We start from the raw sequence: 25,331 nt of genomic DNA on the forward strand, positions 1-25,331 counted from the left end.
TTTGGTAAACTACACCAAAGTCACTAAATTACCAGTGTATTTAAGTTTTGATCACTTAACTTTACAAAATTACAAAATCATCACTAAATTAATTCATTTAGACTAAACTGTAAGATCCCTATAATAATAGAGATTGAATTGATATATTTATATATAAATAGTTTCACAATTAAGTTAAAAACCATACTCCCATGTGACCCACAAGAAAGTTGACAACTTTCACGAGTTTTATTAAATTTGATTTGATTATTATTAGACTCGATTTTTAATTTACGAAATAAAATTTTGTAATTATCTAAACTCAGGTTAATGTCTTAATTTAATAGTAAAATTAAGATCTTATGAATTTTAAAATTTCAGGGTCGAGTCTCACTCTTATTAATTATGTATAGTCTTTTTTATATCCACATTGGGTCTAATATAAATTTATTTTAATAAGTTTGGATATATTATGATTATTAGAATGTATTATTTGTAATTGTAATATAGTTGAACTTGTAATTTCAAAAATAAAAAAAAAATATATATTAGTCGAAAATACATTATTTAACATATAATTATATTAAACTACAATGAAATTTATAATTTAATTTAATTTAATAATACCTACCGGTTTGTTAACAGTGACAGTTTTTAAAATTGGGATAATAACAACTTTAACTTTCAACATTTATAAATTATATTTCTTTAAAAATTTTGGTCTTAAGATTTTCAAAACTTTCACAGAAACTTTATCATTTACTCTATTTTTTTTTTATTTTAATTTATTTTTAGTTTTAACTTTTAAAAGTTATTTGGGAATATATTTTTTAAAATTTTTATTTTAAATCATGTCATAGAAGATTTGACATTTCATTTAACAGTTTTAATAATAGAAGGACCTGACTGATATAACATGAATGGTTTAACGATGTAATTAGAATGTTTTAAATTTTGAGGATCAATTTAGAACGAAAAATTATAGTTTGGAAATGCTTGGTGCAATTAACTCTAAAAGTTATTTAATATTTCGAGACAAGTCAAATAGGATTCGAAATCTAAAAAAGAAAATCCAAGCTCGAATCCTAGAGATGATGTTATTTAAAAAGACAACTATAAATTCTAAAACAATATTTTTGTAAATTGTAAAATGAATATAAAGATACTTTAGTCATACTAATTTTTTAAAAATAAATCCGAATTCAGAATAAATCAAGAGATACAAAAATCGAGCCCGAATCCCAAACCAGATTCGGGCCGAAAAACCATCCCTAAGCAAAAATCGAAACCAAAAAAAAGCTTTGGCGGGAAATTAGGAATCGTCTAATTTATTTAACTTGAAAAAACAAAAGCACAAAATGGCGCGCACAATAATTTATCATACAAATGACCGCACGCTATGAAAAGCTTTCTTTACTAACCCTAATTTAATTTTTTTTGCTCCAACATTTCTCAAAAATCTCCATTTTTGCCCTGAATCTGCTATTGTATTTCATTTCTTAACATTTCATCTTGATTTTTTTTGTTAATTTTACAATTTTTTTTTTGTTTCTCGGAGAATTTGAAATGGAAAGTGAAAGTCCAACAGAGACGAAGAAAGGCAAATCAAAAACTCCAAAAAAAGAAAAAGAAAGCATTCTTAAGCAAAGTGCGTACATATTTATACGATTTGCGCTTGTATATATGTATTTACGTTTGTGGATTGGTGGATTATACTGAGATTAATTTGCTTTCTTAACTTTTTAATTTTGTTTGGTTTATGCAGAGTCTCCTGCTGAGTTCTTCGCAGAGAACAAGAACATTGCTGGTTTTGATAATGTAAATTACGTTTTTCTTTCTTTTTCCTTTAAAATTTGTTTTGTTTTTACATGAAATTGGAATTAGGAGAAAATTGCGTTTGAAAATTTTGAAAAAAGTTTTGAAGACTCATTTTAGTAGCTTTGCAATTATTACACTATAAATTTAAGTACAGATCACGGAAGTTTATTTTATTTTATTTTTAAGTGATTTGTTTTTAAGATTTTATATATTGTATGATTTACTTCTGCTTGGATTTCAGCCTGGGAAATGTCTATACACAACCGTCAGAGAATTAGTTGAAAATGCGTTAGATTCAGCAGAAGCAATATCTGAGCTTCCAGTGATAGAAATAACAATGTAAGCTTTAGAGAAATTGCTTTTAGCTATCATTTTTGCAATTAGTGGAAGTATATATTTATTTGTTTTCTCCTTAAATCCGCGTTGCTGTTGCAGAGAAGAGATTGTCAAAAGTAAATTCAATTCCATGATTGGGCTTGTTGATAGAGAACGTGTTGATGAAGAATTATATGATGATTATGAGACAGCTAAGGCCCGTGAGGTATCTGCGCGCCTTCTAACGTGCATTCTCTTTTGTTTTCAGTTTCCTGATTGAACTATGTAGTTACTTATGTTTTGGAGTTCTATATGTGTTAAGTTCACTTGATGTGTTAAAGTGGTTAGATTTGCAATCTTTTTCCATTTGAAAATTATAGCATGGTGTTTTCTCCAACTGCTTGTTATGCAATCAATTTGTTGTAAGGCATTCAAGAAGTCTTCTCTTAGCTGTTTGTCTGTGATCTCTCACTCTCCTGCTCCAATTTGTTTCCACTCTTTCAGAAAAGGCTAGCAAAAGAAGCTCGAGCTCAAGAAATACAAGCAAAGAATGCTGCCCTTGGGAAGAAAGTCAAAGAACATGCGGTTTCCAAGAGTTCCAAGGGTCGAGGCGAAGCTTCTTTTTACAGGGTGACATGCAGGGTATAATTACTGCCCATCTCAACCTTCCTTACTGTATTGGAATTTTGTGTTTTAACTTTGAGAAAATTGTTCTACTTGTAAATGACTTTCTAAAACTTTTCCTTTGGTCTAAATCTCTTGAATGGAGTTTTTGAAATGCAGGACAATGGAAGAGGCATGCCACATGATGACATCCCAAACATGTTTGGACGAGGTTCAAATTACTTATGGCATTAAGTTCTTGATTGGTTTTGATACAACTGCTGGTTGACGTTTTTCTTATTGTAGACGATTTATTCCACTTCCATTTTAACCCTGCCTGAATGCTCGTTTATGCAGTTCTGTCTGGCACAAAGTATGGATTGAAACAGACACGAGGGAAGTTTGGTCTTGGTGCAAAAATGGTAATACTTCTGACATGTGTGCCTTGCTTTAATTGCTTAATTTTTTTATGCTGGGCATACTATAGGTTGCATGTTCAGTTGTGATTTATCTTGCATCTTTGTGAAAATATTCTCCTCCATGGAACCGTTCAATGTCTGGAACAGGCAGTGGAGTGCCCATAGGACATCATACCTCAAAGCAATTCAATTTTAGTTTCCCTGCTTATGATCGAACAAAACTGTTAAGAGAATAATTATGTAATTTGGCTCCTACTTCTTGCTATCGTGGTTTGGAACATATTGAATTTACTGAAGTTGTATTCATGCAGGCATTAATTTGGTCCAAAATGAGTACAGGCCTGCCGATTGAGATCTCATCATCAATGAGGGGTCAAAATTATCTCTCATTCTGTAGGTTGGATATAGACATTCATAGGTATGATCTGAATGCAAGGTGTATTTTTAATTTTCTCATAAACCACAACAATTTCTTTGGTAAATATAAACCACAGATATTCATTTGATTTATCTCTGCATTTTTCACTCTGGGATATTTTTGTTCATGAAGATGTCTGTACTCTGAATTCTCTTCTTTGTATCTATTCTGAGGGTTATGGTATATTTGAAAAACCCACAATGATGATTTGATGATAAAGAGTTATATTCCTGAGTTTGGTGCATGGTTATACCATAATGGAGTTTTTAATTTCAGGAACATTCCTCACATTCACTTGCATGAAAAACGTGACAACAAGGATAAATGGCATGGAGCAGAAATTCAAGTGGTCATTGAGGGAAATTGGACAACGTACCGTGTATGCAGCAGACGCTCCTTTCTTATTATTTTATTTGAGTTTTAAAGATGTTTATACATTTTAGACTTCCTTGATGATTGAAATTAGCCGCTGGTGCTCCTTTGTTTCATTAGCTAAAAGATCATTTTGTTTGTATATGCAGTCCAAGATATTGCATTATATGAGACAAATGGCTGTTATCACCCCATATGCTCAATTTCTATTTAAGTTTGTATCAGACGCCCCTGAGTATGCTCTCTCTCTATCTCAATCGGTCTTCACACACAAGCACACAATTTTGCTCAACTGTGTTTGAAGTTTCTTGTGTTTTACTTTCCTCATGCAGTAAAAATGTCACCATAAAGTTTGCACGGAGGACAGATGTAATGCCTCCAGTCCCTGTTGAGACAAAGCACCATCCTTCTTCTGTTGACATACTACTAATCAAACGTCTTATTGCTGAAACTTCAAAGCAAAACCTAATGCAGTTTCTTCAGCATGAATTTGTAAATATTGGAAAACCCCTTGCTGAGCGATTAATTGGTAAGAAGTTTCTGGAGATCTAACTTTGGAGTTGGTTTTTGTTATTCTCTATTCATTCCTCTGGGAGTTTTTTCTTTTACCCTTTTTCACATTCGAGCAAGAATTCAATGTTATTTCTTATCTTGTTCAGGTTAATTGCATTTTTACCCATTTTTTCTATTTACAGAGGTGTAAAAATGATCCTCGAAAGCATCTTATGAAAGAAATGTAAAATAATGCAGGGGTTCTATCACTTTGAGTTTCAATATATCTGAAATGTAAAAAATTTTAGTGGAGTGGAGAGACATTTATGATTTATGTCAATTCACTGAGGGTTGGAATTTTTCTGAAGGGGCAGTAGTATATATGTTCCTGCCTTAGTTGATATCGTTTTGTCTTTAGAATCTTGACCTTATTTGTATTGTGATTGCTGTGCTCACTTTGTAGGAGAAATGGGTCCAGAATTTAGTCCAAAAATGGCTGTTAAATCTCTCACCGATCAGCAAATTGTTCGAATTCACCAGTTATTTCGTCAAGCTAAATTCGATGACCCCAGTGGTGATGTAAGCTGCATTTCTTTGATATTTCAATTTCCTGTCTTCTAAGCTATAATGCAACTGCCTTGTTAACTTTGATGCTTCTTTCAGTGTCTAAGCCCTGCTGGTGAATACAATCTTCGGTTAGGAATTATTAAGGAGCTACATCCTGACATGGTTGCAACTTATTCTGGCAGGTTTGCCCTGGTGGGCTGATTTCTACCAGGATTGTTTATAAACCTTGCTAAGATAATGTTGGATACGTATTTTTGGGCTAAATGATTGATTCTTTTTACAATTTTACACAGTGCTCAAGTGTTTGAGGGACACCCATTCATTGTGGAAGCTGGTGTTAGTGTGGGTGGAAAAGATGTTAAACAGGTAAATGCAGGCATTCCTGAAACTTAAGTTTATTTACTTCTATATCATTTTGAATTGGCAAGATAAAAGACAAAAAAATCCTGAGTGAATGGATAAAGCAAAGTATATTTTCGTTTCCCATTGTTCCGGCAATCTGTTATTTTTATCCTCTCTCAAAAACAATGTCAATGGGAGTGGCAGGGTTTTGTACAAGTAAAACTTTGTTAGTGCTCTATAGTTATTGTACAAGAAAATTGAACTAACGAGTACTCCATAAATCCCAGGGTTTGAATATTTTCCGATTTGCAAATCGAATACCGCTTCTTTTTGAGCAAGGTGGTGATGTTGTCACGAGGACTGCGCTAAAGAGAATCAGGTAAGATACACCACATACGATTCTTTTACTTTGTATGACAGTATTGTCAAAACTGTTATTGCAATCAAGGCTTCTAACTGGACTTTCATCATCAGTTGGAATAATTACAAGATCAACCAAACACAAGATAAAATTGGTGTCTTTGTGAGTATTGTAAGCACGAAAATTCCGTTTAAAGGGACTGGAAAGGAGTACATCGGGGATGATATCAGCGAAATAGCTAGTGCTGTCAAAGTGAGGAAGCTTTCTTTTCTAATTTCTGCATCAAAATTTCCGTTACGAATATAACGAATAAACTAACAACCTGATTTTTTTCAGTCTGCAATTCAGCAATGCTGCATCCAGCTGAAGTCGAAAATAGTAAAGAAAATGCAGGCGCGTGAACAACAAGAGAGAAAACGAAATTTGAGCAAGTAAATTCAAGTCCCTTGCCCTATAGGAATGGCATTTCTTCTTCATTTAGCTTAAACCGATAAAAAATGTAACAATCAACTGGCACAGGTATATCCCCGATGCCTCAAATGCCGTTTACAATGTTTTGCAAGAAATGGCAAAGTCACATGCATCGAAAAAGAAACGTTACGAGGAAGGAGATGCAGATATTCTTCAAAAAGTATCCGATCATTTGATTACCAAAGAAACACTATATGAAAAGCTCACTCAACATGTTGAAAAGGTGAGTTTTATGTTGTTTGCTTGCAATATCTCCATATGGTCATTCTGTAAAATAGTTGATATTTTACGGTCTCGACATTTGCAGGTGGATTACGAGATGGCATTAGAATACGCAACGCAAACCGGAGTACGAGAAGAACCGAGAGAAGATATATATTTACAGTCTCTAGATGGTAAAGGTAACTTTTTTGATTTCCATAGTCCCATATTTGTCTTTAAACTCTTTCTATAGTGAGTTTGCTCTACACTTAATAACACTATTTCTAATTTGCAACCTAGATACCTCATTTTTTTACTCCATTTTTACTGTATTTGTATCCCTACAAATAAAACTAGATAATTGTGTTGAGTGTGAATTTACATGCTTAGCCTTGATATCATAAAAAAGTGATATTTTCTATTATTATTTTTTCAAGTATTTATGACCATATTTATTCTACGATCCATGAAGATTAATCTTTCGAGTATCCCTACAAATAAAACTAGATACTTGTGTTGAGTGTGAATTTACATTATTAGCCTTGATAATAAAAAAGTGATATTTTCTATTATTATTAATATTAAAGTATTTATGACCATATTTATTTTATGATCCATGAAGACTAAATTTTTTGGGTATCCCTACAGATAAAACTAGATACTTGTGTTGGGTGTGAATTTACATGATTAGCCTTGATATCATAAAAAAGTGATATTTTCTATTATTATTTTTTTAAGTATTTATGATCATATTTATTTTACTATCCATGAAGGCTAATCTTTTCGGGTATCCCTACAAATAAACTAAATACTTGTGTTGAGTGTGAATTTACATTATTAGCCTTGATGTCATAAAAAAGTGATATTTTCTATTATTATTTTTTAAGTATTTATGATCGTATTTATTTTATGGTCCATGAAGACTAATAGACCAATCTTTTTGGGATGTGGTTGGTTTTTCCAACAATGTCGTTTTCAAGGTTTAAACTTGTGTTTGTTCTTGAGAGTGTAATGTGTTTTACTATTGCATCCAATACTTCATGGTTTTAGATATTTTTGCTAAATAAGGTTACTTGAAATAAATTAAAAAAGTATTTAGTGAAAGAAAGTTGAAAATAGGAAATTAATAATTTAATTTTTATTCTCTCTTTTATTATCTAATTTTTTATTCCTCATTTAGGAAATAGAGTGGTATATCATTTTTTTAAAATTAAAAAATCTATAAATTTTTAATTTAAAGTTCAAAATCGTATAAAAAACTTTCTTGAATATGCACGTATATTAATAATTATTTTTTAAATATTATCAATTATAGTATTTAGGGGTTTGTTATGAATCCTGTATAGTCTTTTTGAGTGAATCATTTAAAAATTTTAAAAATTCCAAATTAAATTAGATATTAAATTAACATAATTACTTTATTTATCACTAATTAAAAAAATTCTACTGGTTTAAGATAATGTGAAGTATTTTTTTTAAAAAATTGTATTATTATTTTACTATAGAGGATAATAATCTTATTAAATTAAAAAAAATTCTTCCTATGTGGCATTTTTTATATGCCACATGTGGGTGAAGAAAATAGCATGTGTCTTATAAAATATAATAAATAAATAAATAAATAAAAATAAATGAAAAACTTAATACTTTTTCAATAATATTTGTGGAGTAAAGAAACGTCCTCACAATACTAAGTTAATATGTGGATAAAAGAAGCAATTCATTTAAATATATTATTTAATAAAATTATTTTGCGAGCAATACTGAAATAAGTGAGTGTTCAAAAATCGTTTAATGTGAGAAATTATTGTACAGACCTTTTTTACCTCATCACCTGTAACCGGATAAATATTAAAATAATTAAAAACCTACCAAGTATTGCTGACTAAGAGAGTAGTACAGTGCATTCATGTTGATTGAGAATCTCCACTTTTGCCTCACAAAAATCATGAATGTGGTGCTAGCATTGATTAAAGCAGTTATTTTCTTGGAAGTAGCAGCAAATCTACAACACCATGCCTGCACACTGAACTTTCCTTGATACATCAAACCTTGACCCAAACCTCACCGGAGTTGTGTTTGAGACACCCTCGTTCTTAAAAGACGACATTACCGGAATGGTCAAGTTTTTCAGTCGACGATTGATTAGATTAGCGTCTCTGTTCTTTACTTGACTTGGATCTTGTTGAAGATCTGAAATTTCTTTTGCTTTCTTCTTCTTCTTCTTCTTCTTCTTCATCGTCATCTCTTCTATCAATTATTGTTGAAAGGCTTTACTGAAACTAATACTGTAAATATCAAAATGAAAGCCAATGTCAAACAATTTCATTTTGGTACATTAATTTTGAGTTAATGTTAAAATAATCCAGATTTCGATTTTCTTGATTCTTGGGTTTTCTTCTCAGTACAGCGGAGTTTGGGTTCAAAAGTTTGAGATAAAATTTTTTTTCTCCACTTTTAGTTGGTGTTGCAACAGCTTTGAGAAAAAAAAAATTTGATATAGAGAAGATAAGTGGTGGAGTCAGAAAATTTTCTGAGCGGGAATTAAATATTTTCTATAATTTTTAAAAAGATTAAATTATATTTTTATTATTTTTAAAAAATTAAAATATAAATTTATCCTTATTAATTTAAAATTTTATAAATTTAAAAAGTCTAAATAAAAAAAATTTGTTTTAAGAAAACCGGGCTCCTGTCAACCCCTGACTCCGCCATCGAAAAAGATGAATTCTCAATAGTAAATCTTTGGAAACATTAATAAAATGTTAAAAACATTAGTAAATGGTTAAATATTTTTTTAAGTGAAACTCCGTAAAACAATTGCTGTTGTTGGGATGAGTTTGAATGGAGAAAATAAAAACGAGAAGAAAAAAAATTAACATAAGTAACATATGTATTTTAATCTTTAATCCTACATTGAATTTTGTTCCATAACTTTAAAAATTGAGATAAAAATTTTTCACATTTATTTTACAATTGTATAATATTTTTTCTTGAATTGACGTCTTCCATTAATAAAATAACAACTAAATTTATTATATATTTTAAATATTTATTTTGATTTTAGTAAAAGAAAAATCACTAATAACTAAAAAAATTTGGCCAAGCTTAATGTCAAGATTAGCATAAAGCTCAGAGTTTAATTTATGTTTGTGCTATGGAGTCCATTGTATTTTGTTTTTTTATTTAAAAGATAAGTAAATTAATTTTTATAGTTAAAAATTTCATTAATTTCTATCGATAAACAATTGTTCTTTATACATCAGCATAAGGTACACGTAGCACATCATGTGTAAGTTTTTTATTATTCCATTAATCACATCAACTTTTAACAGTAAAAATAGATAAAAATTTTAGTAAAAATAATTAAATTTCTCTTCAATCTAACATATAAAAAGTAAAAGTCCCCATCAAATTTTTTCTGTTTACAAACCAACCCCCTTCTCCAATAGTAGAGTTGTCTATGGACCAAGCCAAGTAAAAATTGTAGGCCTATTTTCTAGGCTCGGGTCTGACCTGAAAAATGGGCTAAAATTTTACCCAAGCTCGGCCAGAATAAAAATGCTAAAACTTGAGCCCGGCCCACCCATATTAAAAATTTTTATACTATTTTTTTATATAAAAATAAAGTTTTAAGAATACACTAAAAATTTTAAAATAAATGTTTTTGAACAAATGGAAAAAAAAATACTTAAAAAATATTAAGATAAGTGTAACTTAACAAACAAACATCTCTAAAATAGTAACAAAATTAATAATAAAATAAGAATTATACAATAACAAAATAGTAGTAATGTAGCAGTGACATGATACGAAAACAATGAAAAAACAATAAAAAACAGTTTCTTTTCTTTTTTTCAAATTTGGGCCGAGCCGAGTTCGGAGTAGAAAAAACTTACTCGAAGCTCAACTCATTTAGAAATGAATCTTATTTTTTTTATCTAAACCTATTTTTTAAATTTATATTTTTATTCAAGTATCACTTTTCAGACAACTCGACTCTGGACAAATTTATCCAACCGATTGCTTGCAAAAGAAAATGTGTAACGTATATTTAGATTATTATCGGAGAGGACTATGCATTGTAACTCGTTGATATCGCGAGAAAATCAAGAAATTTATTTATTTATTAAAAAAGGGGGTTTTATCGTCACCCAAGAGAAAATGAAATTAGGCAAACTCCAAACATGGAGTCAGAGGGACAACCCCACATTCCAGCAAACAAACAAAACAACTCTTCCCCACGCATGTGCTCCTAACCAACCCCACCCTTCCCACGTGTCATTTCCCTTTTTTTAATTTTTATACTTAATATAAATTATTAATTTTATAAATTTATTAAGTTATGCTATTTTTAAAATTTCATACTATAAATTACATGCATATTTATATGTTAATTTATTATTTTTTGCACGTTACTCGCAAAAAGTTCAGTTCGTGAATTTTTAATGATTGTTGATTTAGGTTAAAAAATTTAAAAAATATAAATATATAAATTGAAGAAATAACTAATAATGGGTTGGAAGAAGCTAGACATTTGAACCAAATTCGAATCTTAGAGTTATTATTATTAGAATGATTTTACCTGAATACCACTTCGATCCAAACAAAACTAATTTTAAATGGTAATTATACAAAAAAATGAAAAACAATATAAGCAACACTTAATTTACAAATTTACACAAAGTTTAGGGGTAATAACATAATTTAAGCAATCAATTTTAATTAAATCAGAATTGAAAATTTTAAAATTCAAATAATAAGTGCATTAACAGAAATCATTTTATGAATCCTCCTCACCGCATTATCTATGGTACAGTTTTAATTATTTAATGATATTTTAGTAACTTTTTCATGTCATTAATATATAATTTTGGTAATTCCTTTACCTTGAATTCGATCTGGGTTCAAAGTTTGGGTTCAAGTTTGAGGTTTTAGATTTAGGGTTTGAAGTTTAGGGAAAAAATACCAAAAATATGTATTAATATCATGAAAAAAATTACTGAAATGTTATTTAATAATTTCTAGTAAATTAAACTTGAGGCTAATTTAGCAATACTTTTGAAAGTGTTTAGTATTGTTGTCAAAAAGTACTTTTGAGAAACATGAACCCCGAACCCGATTTCAGTTCAAAGTTCGAGTTCGAGATTTGAGGTTTTGGGTTTAAAATTTGAGGTTAAGGAAAAAAGATTACCAAAATTATGTATCATCATCATGAAAAAAATTACTTGAAATGTCATTAAATAATTTACGATAAATTAAACTTAATAACTTAAAAGTTATGACAACAAAATTTGATATTGATTTTACTTTTAATTTAAGTTTTAGATTTCAACAACAAGAAGAAAACAAATTATACAACTATCATTCATGTTAAAATAAAAAGTATAAATAAATAAATAAACATTGAAAAGTAAAAAAAAAAAAAAAAGGTCGGTTTGGTTGGTACCCAGTAGTAGATTCAGTCTTTCTTCTTTATCTGTTTTTAAAAAACAGATCTTTCAGTGTCACAACTCACACGTCCCCATTCCTAATCTTCACACTCCCTTTTACTTCAAAAAATATTTATAATTTCTTTTCCATTCTTCATCAAAGTTTCATTCTTTTTCTTACATTCCTACAAAGGTACAATTTTTATTTTCCTCATTTTTCTTACAAAAAAAAAAATGGTAAGATTTTATTTGTGGGGTTGGTTTAAGCTTTTTAGTGTAATAATATCAATAATGCATGCTTAAATATTATACTTTTTTTTTTCAATTTTCTTTGTTTAGGTTAGCTATTTTCTTGTTTTAGATCTGTTTTTTCTTACATTTATTGAATCATTGTCTCTCTCTCTCTCTTTTTTTTTTTTGCTGTTTTTAATGTTGTTTTTTGGTAGCTGAGAAAAAAAAACTTACTTTTTGTTTAAGGAATCTTCAAGTTTTTGCCTTTTTTTTAAAGAAAAAATGACATTAAATGCTCTTTTTTACTAATAATAATTAATGACAGCTCATTGAAACTTAGACCATTGTTGATTGCTCTTTGATTTTTGCAGTTTCAAGTTCAAAGCTTTCTCACAAGTAATAATCTTTAAAACCCATTTTTTTTTAAATTATTTTTTAGCTAATATATTTGTATTATTTGTAGCAGGAAATTGCTGAATCTGTCTTGTGTGCTGTTTAGTACTGTTTTTGATTATTAAGATGCAGAAGCCACCACAGTCTATAGATTTCGCTTTGAAGGAGACTTCACCGAAGATCGGTGCCGGAGCTGTGACGGGCGATAAGCTATCGAGCACGTATGATCTGGTGGAGCAAATGCAATACCTTTACGTTCGTGTGGTAAAGGCGAAAGATTTACCGGGGAAAGATGTAACTGGTGGCTGTGATCCTTATGTTGAAGTTAAGCTAGGGAACTATAAAGGAGTTACTAAGCATTTCGAGAAGAAGAACAATCCCGAATGGAATCAAGTGTTTGCGTTCTCGAAAGAACGGATTCAAGCTTCGGTTTTAGAAGTATATGTGAAAGATAAAGATGTGGTGGCCGATGATTTAATCGGGAGGGCATTGTTCGATCTTAATGAGATTCCGAAAAGAATTCCACCAGATAGTCCGTTGGCACCGCAATGGTATCGGTTGGAGGATCGGAAGGGGGATAAAGCTAAAGGAGAGTTAATGCTTGCTGTTTGGATGGGGACACAAGCCGACGAAGCATTTCCTGAGGCTTGGCACTCGGATGCTGCATCGGTTGGTCCGGATGCTGTTGCGAGTATCCGGTCGAAAGTTTATCTTTCGCCTAAGCTTTGGTATGTGAGAGTGAATGTGATCAAAGCTCAAGATTTGGTACCTAATGACAAAAGCCGGTTCCCCGAGGTTTTCGTGAAAGCAATGCTCGGAAATCAAGCTTTGAGGACTCGGATATCTCAAAGTAAGACTATTAATCCGATGTGGAATGAGGACTTAATGTTTGTGGTTGCCGAGCCGTTTGAAGAGCCGTTGGTGCTAAGTGTTGAAGATAGGGTCGGGGGGAACAAAGACGAAACGTTGGGGAAATGTGTGATTCCTTTACATATCGTGCAGCGAAGGTTGGACCATAGACCGGTGAATAGTCAATGGCTTAATCTCGAGAAACATGTGATTGTCGATGGAGAGAAAAAAGAGATTAAATTTGCTAGTAGGATTCATTTGAGGATTTGTTTAGAAGGTGGATATCATGTTTTGGATGAATCGACTCATTATAGTAGTGATCTTAGGCCGACAGCTAAACAGTTATGGAGACCTAGTATCGGGATTTTGGAACTCGGTATTTTAAGTGCTCATGGACTTATGCCAATGAAAACAAAAGATGGACGAGGAACTACGGATGCTTATTGTGTAGCTAAGTATGGGCAGAAATGGATCCGGACGAGGACGATTGTCGATAACTTTATGCCAAGGTGGAACGAGCAATACACTTGGGAGGTTTTCGATACCTGTACTGTTATCACAGTGGGTGTTTTCGATAACGGACATGTACATGGAGGAGCCGGAGGGGCTAGAGACGCGAGAATCGGAAAGGTACGAATTCGGCTTTCTACGCTTGAAGCTGATAGGGTGTATACACACTCGTATCCTTTACTTGTGCTGCATCCATCAGGCGTGAAAAAAACGGGCGAAATCCAATTGGCATTGAGATTCACTTGTTCGAGTTTGATTAACATGTTGCATATGTACTCGCATCCGTTACTACCAAAAATGCATTACATTCATCCATTATCGGTGATTCAACTCGATGTTTTAAGGCATCAAGCTATGCAGATTGTTTCAACGAGACTCAGTCGAGCCGAGCCACCGTTGAGGAAAGAAGTTGTCGAGTACATGCTCGATGTCGATTCGCATATGTGGAGTATGAGGAGAAGTAAAGCTAATTTTTTCCGAATCATGGGTGTTTTAAGTGGATTAATTGCTGTCGGAAAATGGTTCGATCAAATCTGTAACTGGAGAAACCCGCTTACGACGATTTTAATCCATATCCTTTTTATCATCTTAGTCCTTTATCCCGAGCTGATACTTCCAACAATCTTTCTTTACCTTTTCTTAATTGGAATATGGAACTATCGGTGGAGACCACGACACCCTCCTCATATGGATACTCGGCTTTCACATGCTGATGCAGCTCATCCTGATGAACTAGACGAAGAGTTCGATACTTTCCCAACTTCTCGACCTTCCGATATCGTACGGATGAGGTACGATCGTTTAAGAAGTATAGCTGGGAGAGTTCAAACTGTGATCGGTGACCTCGCAACTCAAGGGGAACGATTTCAGTCCTTGCTAAGCTGGAGAGACCCGAGAGCAACCACATTATTTGTGACATTCTGTTTGATCGCTGCCTTGGTTCTTTACGTTACGCCATTCCAAGTCGTTGCTCTTCTTGCAGGAATTTACATTTTACGACACCCGAGGTTCCGTCACAAGCTTCCATCGACACCTCTTAACTTCTTTAGGAGGTTGCCTGCAAGATCAGACAGCATGTTATGAGCACCCCAAGCAGCCATTATATGTTTTCCGATGTTCGCGGCAATCGGAGCTATGGAGTTGGTGGGAAATTCATGGTTTTTGTTATAAATTATGTAATGTGTGTAATTTTCGACTTGTTTAGTAAATTTCATGCTAACTGTAGCCCTTTATTTTATGTTTTTCTTTTTTTTCAGACAATCTGTTAGCACTATGTTGCCAATTTTCTATTTTCAGTTTTTACCATAATTCCATCTCTCTTTTTTATTTCACATATGAATCCTAAACCGAGTAATGAGTAGTTTGATAACTTTTAAATAAAGTCTCGAATTTAAATCTTGTAGATTTAAAAGCAATTATCCCTTATTAGGGCTTTGATTGGGCTCACTTCTTAATTTAATCAAAATCTGAACAATATAATCAATTTTTCTATCTAGACATAGAAAGTTTAACAGTTAGCATAAACTAAATTGACAAATCTTAAAAGAGTTTAATAAATTTGTCGTGCAAATATAGTTCAAATATAGGTAAAAATATCATGTAAATCCTATACTTAATCTTTTCAGTCAAAATTTTTGTTGGCATAACAGAGGATTAATTTTTAACAGTAAACATATATATAATCTTTAACAGAGATTAATTTGCTCATTTTCTAAATAGAGAAGATAAAATATAATCTAACTTTACATACGACGACTTCGTAAGCACATATCTTCAAAACTAAGAATTGAGTCTTTTTTAAAATAAAAATTTTGCACCAATAAATGCAGATAAATAACTTTCGAGACAATACAATTACCGATATAACACGAGTAAAAATTCATTTAATCTTAAAATCAATATCAGTACCGTATTGACTACCATTAGGGATTAGGGACATAGTAAAGGAGACTACACCCAAATAGGAAGGTGATAATACAAGTCAAGCTTTGACACGATATGATATCCATATTTGGTCAATATGGCTTATAAATAAGAATCTAAAGGAATTCACCTAATCATTCCTTGATTAGGACCTGAAGAAAAATTAAAATAACAAGGTTAAAATGTTCCGTAAGTCCTGCACTCTTCACAAATTTAAAATTGTGTCCCTTTATTTTTAGATTTTGAAATTTAAGTCCAATTGTCGGCATTGTTAACACTTTTTTTTGTTAACAATTGGACATGTATTTTTAAACCTAAAAAGTAGAGGCTAAATTCCTAAAAATATAAGTACAGGGACTAAATTCCAAATTTAAGAAAGAGTAGAAGGGCTAACGAAAAATTTTAACCAAATAATAGATCACCAATACAAATAAGGGGAGATGAACAGCCTCATTAATATTTAATTATGCATTTAAAAACTAGCTAAATAAATGTATAAAACAACACTGAGATCCTTGAACTTAGTCCTTAGGCTTAAGTCTATCCTGTACTACTATGGGCAAACAGCAAATCACTAATTACAACTACTAATTAAATTAAAATACCAAAAGATAATAATAGTTTAGATGAAAACCATGAAGAATTTCTCCATGGCCATGCCAGATGAAACCAGTTTTGAATGAACGAAAGAAAATCAAACGATTTTCAGTTAACCAGCATGTGATCGAATCCTGCACCGGCCTGAAGCGTTGGCACTCGATTCACTCCAACATTGTGAAGCAACTGCTGCAGCCATCTCCTAGTGGTTTGATCCTCCTAGAAGCATGAAAAAAGTGGATGAGAAAAAGAAAGTGACTGATATAACTCGGATTTCTCTGTCGAGATTGGATAAATTTCTTTTCCAGGTACAGAAAACATGTACAGACATCAGTTCATCGTAATAATGGCCAGCAACCAGAAGTCACCGATGAGAACAACTCATTCAGACTCAATCAAGCCTTTTTATCTAAATCAACAAGTCAGTGGATATGATTCTGGTCTCCGTTCTGGTTGATTACGGGCTAAATATGATGATAAATGAATTTGCATACAGAATAGACTAAATACAAAGTAACATGCAGTACTTACACGAAGACAACTGCTAAAGGTGGCATCTCGTAGCATATCCGGAAGGCAACTTCTTAATGCATCACAAGCCCTGTATTATGATGGAAAACCCGAATAATGTCAAATTTTATGCAAAAGAACGCGAGCTTAGAGCCAAAAAATGACAAGTGAGCTCATGATGATCCATCACAAACCTTGGGTTATCTGACAAACGAAGATAACATCGAATAATATGTTTCAGTAGTCGCGAAGAGGGCTGCTCAGCAAGTGCTGCAACCATATTACCCAGAACTCGACCAACTGCAAAAAACCGCTCTGCAGTGGTGCAAATATAGTCCAAGCCAACATCATCTAGTAGAATCTTCTGAACTATAAAGGTAGCAACCTGCCATCAAACAATCATTTGTCACATAAAAAAAGCAACGATATTATGCATAATGCGATGAATCCTGGATACAGCTTATCAAAAATTAATATGATAGAATTAACTGTAACAGTTGAGGTACAACAGCTATCATGTTCACACTAAGTTCAGATATTTCATTGTTCTCCAAAAGTGGATGCCTCCTATGCAGCCCTGTGCCATAACATAATACTATAGCTCAAGTAAAACATGATGCTACAATAATCTCTATACAAAATGGGCGGGGATAAGAATGGACGTTCAGCAAATCAGTGATCACATCACCGCACTTATTGGTTGACACATGCCTCAGACTCAACAGAATGAGAACATGCCCTTTTATACTAGTCATGCTCGACAACATTCTGCATCCAATAGCAAAAGCCAAGCTGACCCAAATGGCCACCAAAATTCCAGACCAACCGGTTCTACAAAGCTAAAAAGCCTAAACCTAAATACAAATACAATACCAAGTTCACGAAAAATTCTCAAATCCAAGTTCAAATAGAGCTTAAAATTTGATACACAAGCCCATCCATTGAGTCCCATTTGGCATAAAGCTTATGATAAAAACATAAATGATGTTACTGAATATCTAATAATCAATAAACATTAGCTGATGATATTCTTGGCATTGTTATGGAAGTGAGTGTTCAAGTCTGCCAAAAAAAATTTTAAACATGCATGTATTTGCAGGCCTGGGCAGCCATGGGCACCTCCAAACACATGTTGGTAATTACACGATTCTTCCTAATTTTGCTACTAGATTAAAAAACATATTTCAGATGGAATATGTAGGGAAACAGAAAAAGAAGATAATTTAGGACAACCGGTAAAGCAAAGTTATAAAATCAATAAACTCAACTGTTTTCGACAGTTCACTGCCCATCTCCATTGTGCGCAGACATAATGGGATTATCTCAGTGGACAGGAGGAAGCTGATAACTTCAGTATCATCAACCTGCAAAAGAAAGAAAGCTCATTTTATAAGTATTGTTAGAATCATTATGCAGACAACAATGAATAATAACAGAGAGATCATTGCTAGTTTGGTTTGAAATTGGCTGCTATAGTATCTTTTCTCCACACTATGTGTTGCAAGAAGCAAACATTTTATATTGAACAAAACCCAACATACAGAGCATCTATTGCATGGTCTCAGATCCACGGGACTAAAAAAAAGAGAGGACGAAAAACAACATACATCAATTTTTACATTTTCCGAGTGGAACAAAACTACTAACTAGTAACTAACAAGAAAATAACGGAGGTACAACACAGCCCTCTACACTAAAGAGATGTGAAACAGCACATAATAAGGGAAAAACTCCCTAGTTCATTAAATTAGCTCCTAAAAAACATGCAATGGATAGATCCTACTGGCCAGCTGATTATGATTACAGAGTTCAAGTGAAACATATGAGGGAACAAATTGCAAAGAGAATTTTAGGAGAGCCATGGAAGCTTGTTCTTTACACAAATTATTGCAAGTCATTTTGGCCATGCATTTCCAAAGTCTGCCATTAAAGTTTATAATCAACTGTAGCAGATCATGCATTGCAAAGTCTCTCATTCTATTTATAGCAGTGCATTAACTATATCTTTGTCCTTCTCTATGTTTTATCATATATTTTACACAAGGCCACTTCAAATCTCCTCATGATCATAGTCATAGAATACTGCTTTGCTTTTTAAACCTCTTGGATTATGCATTTCCTTCAGCCTAGCATGTTGTAGTCAAATATATAATGGCATCATAATCCATGAAAATCACATTGCTGTCAACTCAATCAACTTAAATGAAAAAGAATGAATTACCTTCACCAAGGCACCAATGACACCTAAGCTAGTAAGCCTCAAATACTCAAACGGCCTTGACTTACTGGTCGTATTAAGGAAAGGATACAGATATAAGGGTATATGAGCTACAAAAAGAAAAATAATTAGTGAGAGACGTCAAATAGAATACATACAACTATACACAGGTGATCAAAAGACTATCTGTAATTTGTTAAATAAATACAGGAAGCAAGAAAGAAAACTTCATTAGTGCATTAGCATTGCAAATTTTCCAGAGATATTATTTAAGAAGGAAAGAGAAAGGGCTCAAGCAAGCAAAATGACCAAGCAACCGAATGATAATGTGGAAACACCCAAGACCATGTAACCCTCTACAAAAAACTATACACATAGCCAAGGTGCATGGAGTCGTACACAGGAAAGGACCTTTAGTTCAAAGTTACATAGAAAAGACAAATACACAAATGTCCAACACTGATTCAAGCTTTCTGCCATTACAACCTCAGAAAAAGGAACAAGAAATCAATTTACTTCCACTGTCAATATTTTCTCTTCTAAAAAGCTCAAAGACTAAGAAAATCCATTAAATTTGAGTTCACGATTTACCCCTACATAAAAGACTATAAGTCACTTTTGTATCACAATTCTAAAAGTTATTAAGAGAAGTTAAAATTTTGGCAATATTTAGTCTTTGACTTTTGATTATATACAATTACTCAGGAACACTCAAAAAGTAGAAAATAAAGGCAATTGTTATAAGATGTAAATATCAATCTATTCACATTTACCAATCAGAGCTACCATATAAACTTTCCAGTAGTCTTCTCACGAGTGCATTTATCGAATAAAATTTTAGAAAATAACAACTATAGGGATGCATTTAACTTAACGCAATTTTATTTGAAAAGAAAAATTACATTAAAAGTAGTATTGTATTCTATAAGCTGTAGGTGAAATTACAACATCCATATGCGTGGTTACAGGTTCTCCATACGGAAAATGATTTATTACTTTTCATAAATATGTCCATTTAAACCCAGTGAAGTTTAAAAACTCTATTGCTGGTGTATAGGATAATTTTTCTGAAGAAAAGAAATGTTATGATGGAAAAAATATGCCGCAATCTCAAACAGTATTCTCTCTCCCTACCCTAGGCATATTCAACTTCTATGATTTTTAGCAACAAGAAATCTCAACAGAGTGCCTTGGTACTTAAGAGGCAATTCCATTTTGACAGTATCACTAGCCTATTTAAAGTATTATCCATAATTGATCACAAAATGGTCTGATATTCAATGCAACTTCAAGCATAGAAAAAAAAAACCAATGCAAAGTAAAATCAGTAAATTTTCAGGACATGTTTTAAGCATCATATAAGAACATACCATTCAGGAATAACATCCTTGTGTCTGGATGAGAAGCTACACACTGTAAGAAAGATGACAAATCATCACACATTAGCAGAAATAAACAAAAAATTGGACTAGCCAGTTGGATTGGTTGAATCAAGAACCGAAGGCTTATTGGTCCAATAAGTATAAATAAACCGGGTTTCAAGTGAACCAGTTAGAAAACAGGATTGAACCGGGTTTTAGGCTTTCCATTAGTCTTTTTTTTATGTCTTTTTTTATGTGGCGGGCATTTGTATCTTTTACCTTTTAGTTCTATATTGAACACCCAACCAAATGCTTTTATGGAATCTACTATATTTAATGCTTGTTCAATATTAAAATCATTTATTTAATCTTTAAACCTCCTTTATTGAAAAGGCCAGTTGAACCAATTGAACTAGGAACTGGCAGCCCTATCGGTTCAACCTTTGATTTGGTTTTTTATTTGCTGACTAGCAATGCCTTTTAATTGACCGATACAACAATAACCAAAAATTTATCTTTTCCCCCTTCAACAAGAGAAAAAATGTAAAACAAACTCAGACAACGTTAGGTTTATGATTAATGAGTTAACATTAGACAAGTGAAATTCAATCTGAGAAGCAGTAGAAAAGGCCAAAAAGATATCACCTGAAGCAGAGCAAGAGCATTACAAACTCGATTTGATTGAGCTGGAGTCAGATTTGGTGGTGAGAGAACAGGATAAATTGAAACTATCTCCTGCAAGTAAAATGACTTAGCATTAGGGAACTGAGACAGAACAAATCCCTAACCATGACAATATTTCGATCTCCAATTGGCAGCTCAATTAATTAAAGAATATGTAAGAAGCATCGAGCATGTCTGAAGTGGTCATTAGACTCAAAATGACAAGAATCCACTCGTTTTGACAAAACATTCAATGATTAAAAACTTTTGCAAGTGCAAGATAAAAGTGTAAAATAAACTAAAAAGATCAATTTGAATCAGATATACCATTGACTTTAAGCAAAAAATTGAAATTATTTTTTTCCGATAAATCATTTCTCACCTATGTTACCTGGACTCGGGACACGGGTGTCGGACACAGGTGTCCAATAAATCAGACTCCCACCTTTCCCCGTAAACTGTGCATGGCATTTATTTATATATATTATTCTCTCTCCTAAAAAGACAAACTAAGTGTGTAAACTTAAAATATAGGGTATAGCATTTATTATACCCTTTTTTTTTCATTTATTTGAAACGGTTTTTTTTCTCTTTTATCATCGTCATCATTCTACCATGTCTATCTCTTCTCTCTCATCTTTGCAAATCAAAGTTCTTTTTTTCTTTTCTTTTTTTCTCTCTTATCAGTTCTCACCCACCGCCATGTCCACTTTTCACCAGATCTGATCCGAATCCCACGTCGGATCATGTCAACACAGGTATGGCACCCCAAACTGCCAAATTCGGCTAAGGAAGTTTCTCACTAGCCAAAATGTAATAATCCTTTCTACTATATCTCCAATTAATAAAACCACTTTTTCTACCTGTTCCTATCCTCCTCCTTTTTGTGTAGGTCCTAAAAGGAGAAAATATTTTTTCAAATTTAGTTAAAATGAAATTATATGCAAAGTAATACGGGCATCAGAATGAAATTGCACTCAATAAAAATTTCACATGCTACAAACAACTGAAAATGGAGCTCTTAGTTTTATGCTTAAGAGAATGAAGAAAGTAAAATCTCTTAAAACAAGCAAAGGCCTCTCAAACAAATATCAATAGATGTGGTAAAATGAAATGCATGTTTAACCAAGACGCACATGAAAGTTACCTAGCAAACAACACTGACATAACATCTTTCATATTCTAGATTTGAAATGTATATATATATATTTAACTTGGAACTTCAAATAATATCTAGCTGCCCATCTTCATTTTCATTAATGTTCATGTCCAACCTTACAGTGCTAGCTTACACAATCCAAAACATGAAAAATATCAACTTGCTAATAGATGTGTACCGCAATTAAAGCATCAAGAACTCAATCGGAGAAAGGTGATCAAATGAACTTACCAAGTTCTCTACCAAGCCTCCGGGCATTTGACAGTGAATAAGAAAATTACAAAAATGGAAAGAAAGGAAATGGGATAGGGAGAAGAGAGGGGAGTAAATTTGAACTACCAAGTACCAGCTATAAATAGCATACCTGTAAAAGTGCAGCAATAGTACCAAAAGAATTCCACAACAATGGAGCCAAATCTTGAAATAATTCTCTCTTCTAAAAATAAAAACAAAAACAAGTTTATTAGGCATACCTGAATGAGTGCAGCTATAGTACCAAAAGAATTCCACACGAAAGGAGCCAAATCTTGAAATAATTCCTTGTTCTAAAAATAAAAAGGTAGACGCTAGTTTATAGTAGTAACAGACAAATGCTGAACAGCTAAATTACATAACCACATATAGAGAAAGAACATTAGAGATTAAGTTGCAGAACTGTGCACAAAGAAAGAATTATTCTGAGCTATTTACCTTACTTTTTGACCTTTATAAATAACAATGAACCCTTATATTTTATTTTCAAAGATGATGAATTCACTTCAATCAACCACCCATATTTCCATATCACCACATCACTTACTGTACTGAATAGTTGACTAGTTGACTAATTTGCTACTCTCAGGAAAGGACAAGTATTTCAACCTCAATATTCAAAATCATTATGAAGATAATGCACGCAAATGTGCTTAATGAAATGCTAAATGCTTTAAAATGAAACCAAAGCCATTGCATGAGAAAATTGATATTGCATCACATGTAAAGGGGAAAAGCGAAGAGCCAATGCAGTTTTCAGTTTCCAACCCCATTTTATCCATAAGAAAAATAGACATGAGGGGGGTATTCTAAAAAAGAACCAAATGAAAAATACATATAATCTCCTTTAGGGCCATTATACCTTTAAGGAGCTTCAACATATGACATGCAATGCAACCATAAAAAGGACACTAGAGACCAAGACTGAAAGGCTATAAATAACTCATATGAATAAAGAATCATGTCAAAGATCACATTTAAAACAAGACTCAAAAAACTTGATACCATTTGAGATAAAGAGTAGATTAGTGAGAAGATTCTAAAATTTCCAAGGCTCTAGAAGGAACATAAGTAACGCATTCGTAATTCGACCCTCTTCTAATATTTGATACCATGCAAGATATTGTGTAGATTGGTGAGAAGATTCTAAAATTTCAAGGCTCTAGATCGATCGTAATTAACATACTCTTAATTCAATCCAAACTTCTAACAATAACCGCTCTCAGACGCGAGATATAGTGTAGATCAGCGAGAAGATTCTTAAATTTCAAGGCTCTAGATCGATTATAATCAACATATTCTTAATTCAGTCCAAACTTCTAATAATAACCGCTTTCAGGTAGTCTTTTCCCCCAGGTGAGCAATATCATAATCTAATTGTCCTTCTCCAGAACACAAAACTCTCTCATTATCACACAAGTATTAATTTCCAAAGAATTACAATAACTAATTTTCCAAAATCATATAAACGCCCATTATCCATATGCCATTACACGTTTTCATGAATTCTATTCTTTTTCAGGAAAATAACCATCTCTAAACCCATAAATTAACAAAAAAAAAATTTGACATAACACGTTTACAGGAGTTATTTCCTGGATTTCATCCTGCACTATCTCTACCTATCCACATAAATATAAGGAGAAAAAAACACTCTCACAGATAGTTCCTACGGATTCCTCATAAACTAAAAGTATAAAAAAATCAAAATCAAAATCAAATATCCACCAATTTACCTACTTTCTTTAAATCAAAACCCTACTTCATGAAAGCCATACAAAAGAGACTACGAACAATGAGCATCAATTTATCAACTTAAATACTTAAAAAAAATAGAAAACTTGGTTGATTAAATTACCTTCGATAGTTCCAGAAGAGCGTTTTCTCGGAGATCAGGGTTGCTGAGATCGAGAACTAAATGCTCAGCCGTTGCCATTTTCCGATCCTTATTCGCCGGAGCTCCGGCAGCAGTTGGATTCGACGCGCTCGGTCCTCCAAAAGGCGAATTCATCGAGAGAGATTGTGGCAGATTTCCCGTTTGCATAAATTACAGAGAAAAAAAAACGCTTTCTTTTTCACTTTCTGTAGAATTCTCTCGTTTCAATAGCAGAGAAAAATAAAGAGAATGAATTTCGTTTAAAATGAGTTTCAGAAATTTAAAAAAAAAAAGGATTTAGTGCCACGTGCCTTACATGCGCGTGGATATGTGAAATTAGATTTGCCCCCAATGCACAGTCGATTCTTTACCTATATGGTAAGTAGTAACCGTCCATGAATTGAAATTTTAAAATAATATTTTCATAAAAAAATTATATTTTTAGAAGAAACGGTTGAAATATTAAATTAATTATTTTTATTTTTTATAAATAATGTCGAAAATGTAAAGTAGACGAGAGTTATCTATCATTTCGTGAAAAATATTTTTATTTTATTTTATTTATGTAACCTGTGGTTAGAACAGGATTATTGAGTATTATCAGAATAAATAGATAAATACAGATATCTCATATTATTATTTAACATTCATGTTGGATATTATTCATAAAGTTATTTATGAGAGCCCTTGAGGCTCAAATTTCACTTTAGAATCGAATCGAGACTAAATCGAAAATTTAGAATTCCTTCTAAATTGAAATTAGAGTAAATAACGATGGTATCTTCTAACAAAAAAGCAAAGAAATTCGACCTTCCTTATTTTTCTAAGCTTAAGTAAAAAAGAATTATTTAACCCACTCGCGTCTTAAATCGATCAATATCGTTATTGTTGTAACAATTTAAAAGACGATATTCTACGTTACTTATATGCATGGTAAATGTAATAACAAATTATTAATTGTTATAATTTTTTTATTAATTAATTTGATTGATATTGATA

The 25,331-nt window shown here is 32.3% G+C and overlaps 3 protein-coding genes across 11 annotated transcripts; 2 read left to right on the forward strand and 1 right to left on the reverse strand.

Moving 5' to 3' along the window:
- Positions 1-1,339: 1,339 nt before the first annotated feature.
- LOC121225308 (DNA topoisomerase 6 subunit B) lies at positions 1,340-6,782 on the forward strand. Of its 2 annotated transcripts, none has more exons than XM_041109564.1 (19): positions 1,340-1,627; positions 1,745-1,797; positions 2,039-2,136; positions 2,233-2,338; positions 2,617-2,754; positions 2,896-2,947; positions 3,073-3,137; positions 3,446-3,552; positions 3,829-3,931; positions 4,074-4,159; positions 4,257-4,453; positions 4,880-4,995; positions 5,080-5,165; positions 5,277-5,349; positions 5,613-5,704; positions 5,800-5,938; positions 6,023-6,117; positions 6,206-6,380; positions 6,465-6,782. In XM_041109564.1, exons 1-19 carry the CDS (start codon positions 1,546-1,548, stop codon positions 6,609-6,611), a joined length of 2,010 nt encoding a protein of 669 aa, XP_040965498.1. In that variant the 5' UTR covers positions 1,340-1,545; the 3' UTR covers positions 6,612-6,782. The 2 variants fall into 2 exon arrangements, with proteins under 2 accessions (XP_040965498.1, XP_040965499.1); XM_041109565.1 differs by having other exon boundaries at positions 1,400-1,627; positions 2,617-2,742.
- Positions 6,783-11,807: 5,025 nt separating this feature from the next.
- Positions 11,808-15,104, forward strand: LOC107945332 (FT-interacting protein 3). Of its 6 annotated transcripts, none has more exons than XM_016879300.2 (3): positions 11,808-11,983; positions 12,393-12,417; positions 12,485-15,104. In XM_016879300.2, exon 3 carries the CDS (start codon positions 12,541-12,543, stop codon positions 14,854-14,856), a length of 2,316 nt encoding a protein of 771 aa, XP_016734789.2. In that variant the 5' UTR covers positions 11,808-11,983; positions 12,393-12,417; positions 12,485-12,540; the 3' UTR covers positions 14,857-15,104. The 6 variants fall into 6 exon arrangements, with proteins under 6 accessions (XP_016734789.2, XP_016734783.2, XP_040965501.1 ...); XM_016879294.2 differs by having other exon boundaries at positions 12,488-15,104; XM_041109567.1 differs by lacking the exon at positions 12,393-12,417 and having other exon boundaries at positions 11,808-12,027.
- Positions 15,105-16,149: 1,045 nt separating this feature from the next.
- Positions 16,150-24,682, reverse strand: LOC121225310 (CCR4-NOT transcription complex subunit 9). Of its 3 annotated transcripts, none has more exons than XM_041109570.1 (9): positions 24,315-24,682; positions 22,569-22,640; positions 21,028-21,117; positions 20,392-20,434; positions 19,025-19,131; positions 18,072-18,167; positions 16,998-17,188; positions 16,825-16,894; positions 16,150-16,512 (listed from the first exon to the last, which is right to left on the reverse strand). In XM_041109570.1, the coding sequence occupies exons 1-9, from the start codon at positions 24,498-24,500 to the stop codon at positions 16,402-16,404; spliced, it is 966 nt and encodes a 321-aa protein (XP_040965504.1). In that variant the 5' UTR covers positions 24,501-24,682; the 3' UTR covers positions 16,150-16,401. The 3 variants fall into 3 exon arrangements, with proteins under 3 accessions (XP_040965504.1, XP_040965503.1, XP_040965502.1); XM_041109569.1 differs by lacking the exon at positions 22,569-22,640 and adding an exon at positions 22,678-22,749 and having other exon boundaries at positions 24,315-24,662; XM_041109568.1 differs by having other exon boundaries at positions 22,569-22,637; positions 24,315-24,585.
- Positions 24,683-25,331: the final 649 nt, after the last annotated feature.

Source organism: Gossypium hirsutum, chromosome D13 (assembly GCF_007990345.1).
Source record: "Gossypium hirsutum isolate 1008001.06 chromosome D13, Gossypium_hirsutum_v2.1, whole genome shotgun sequence".
Classification (NCBI taxonomy): domain Eukaryota; kingdom Viridiplantae; phylum Streptophyta; class Magnoliopsida; order Malvales; family Malvaceae; genus Gossypium; species Gossypium hirsutum.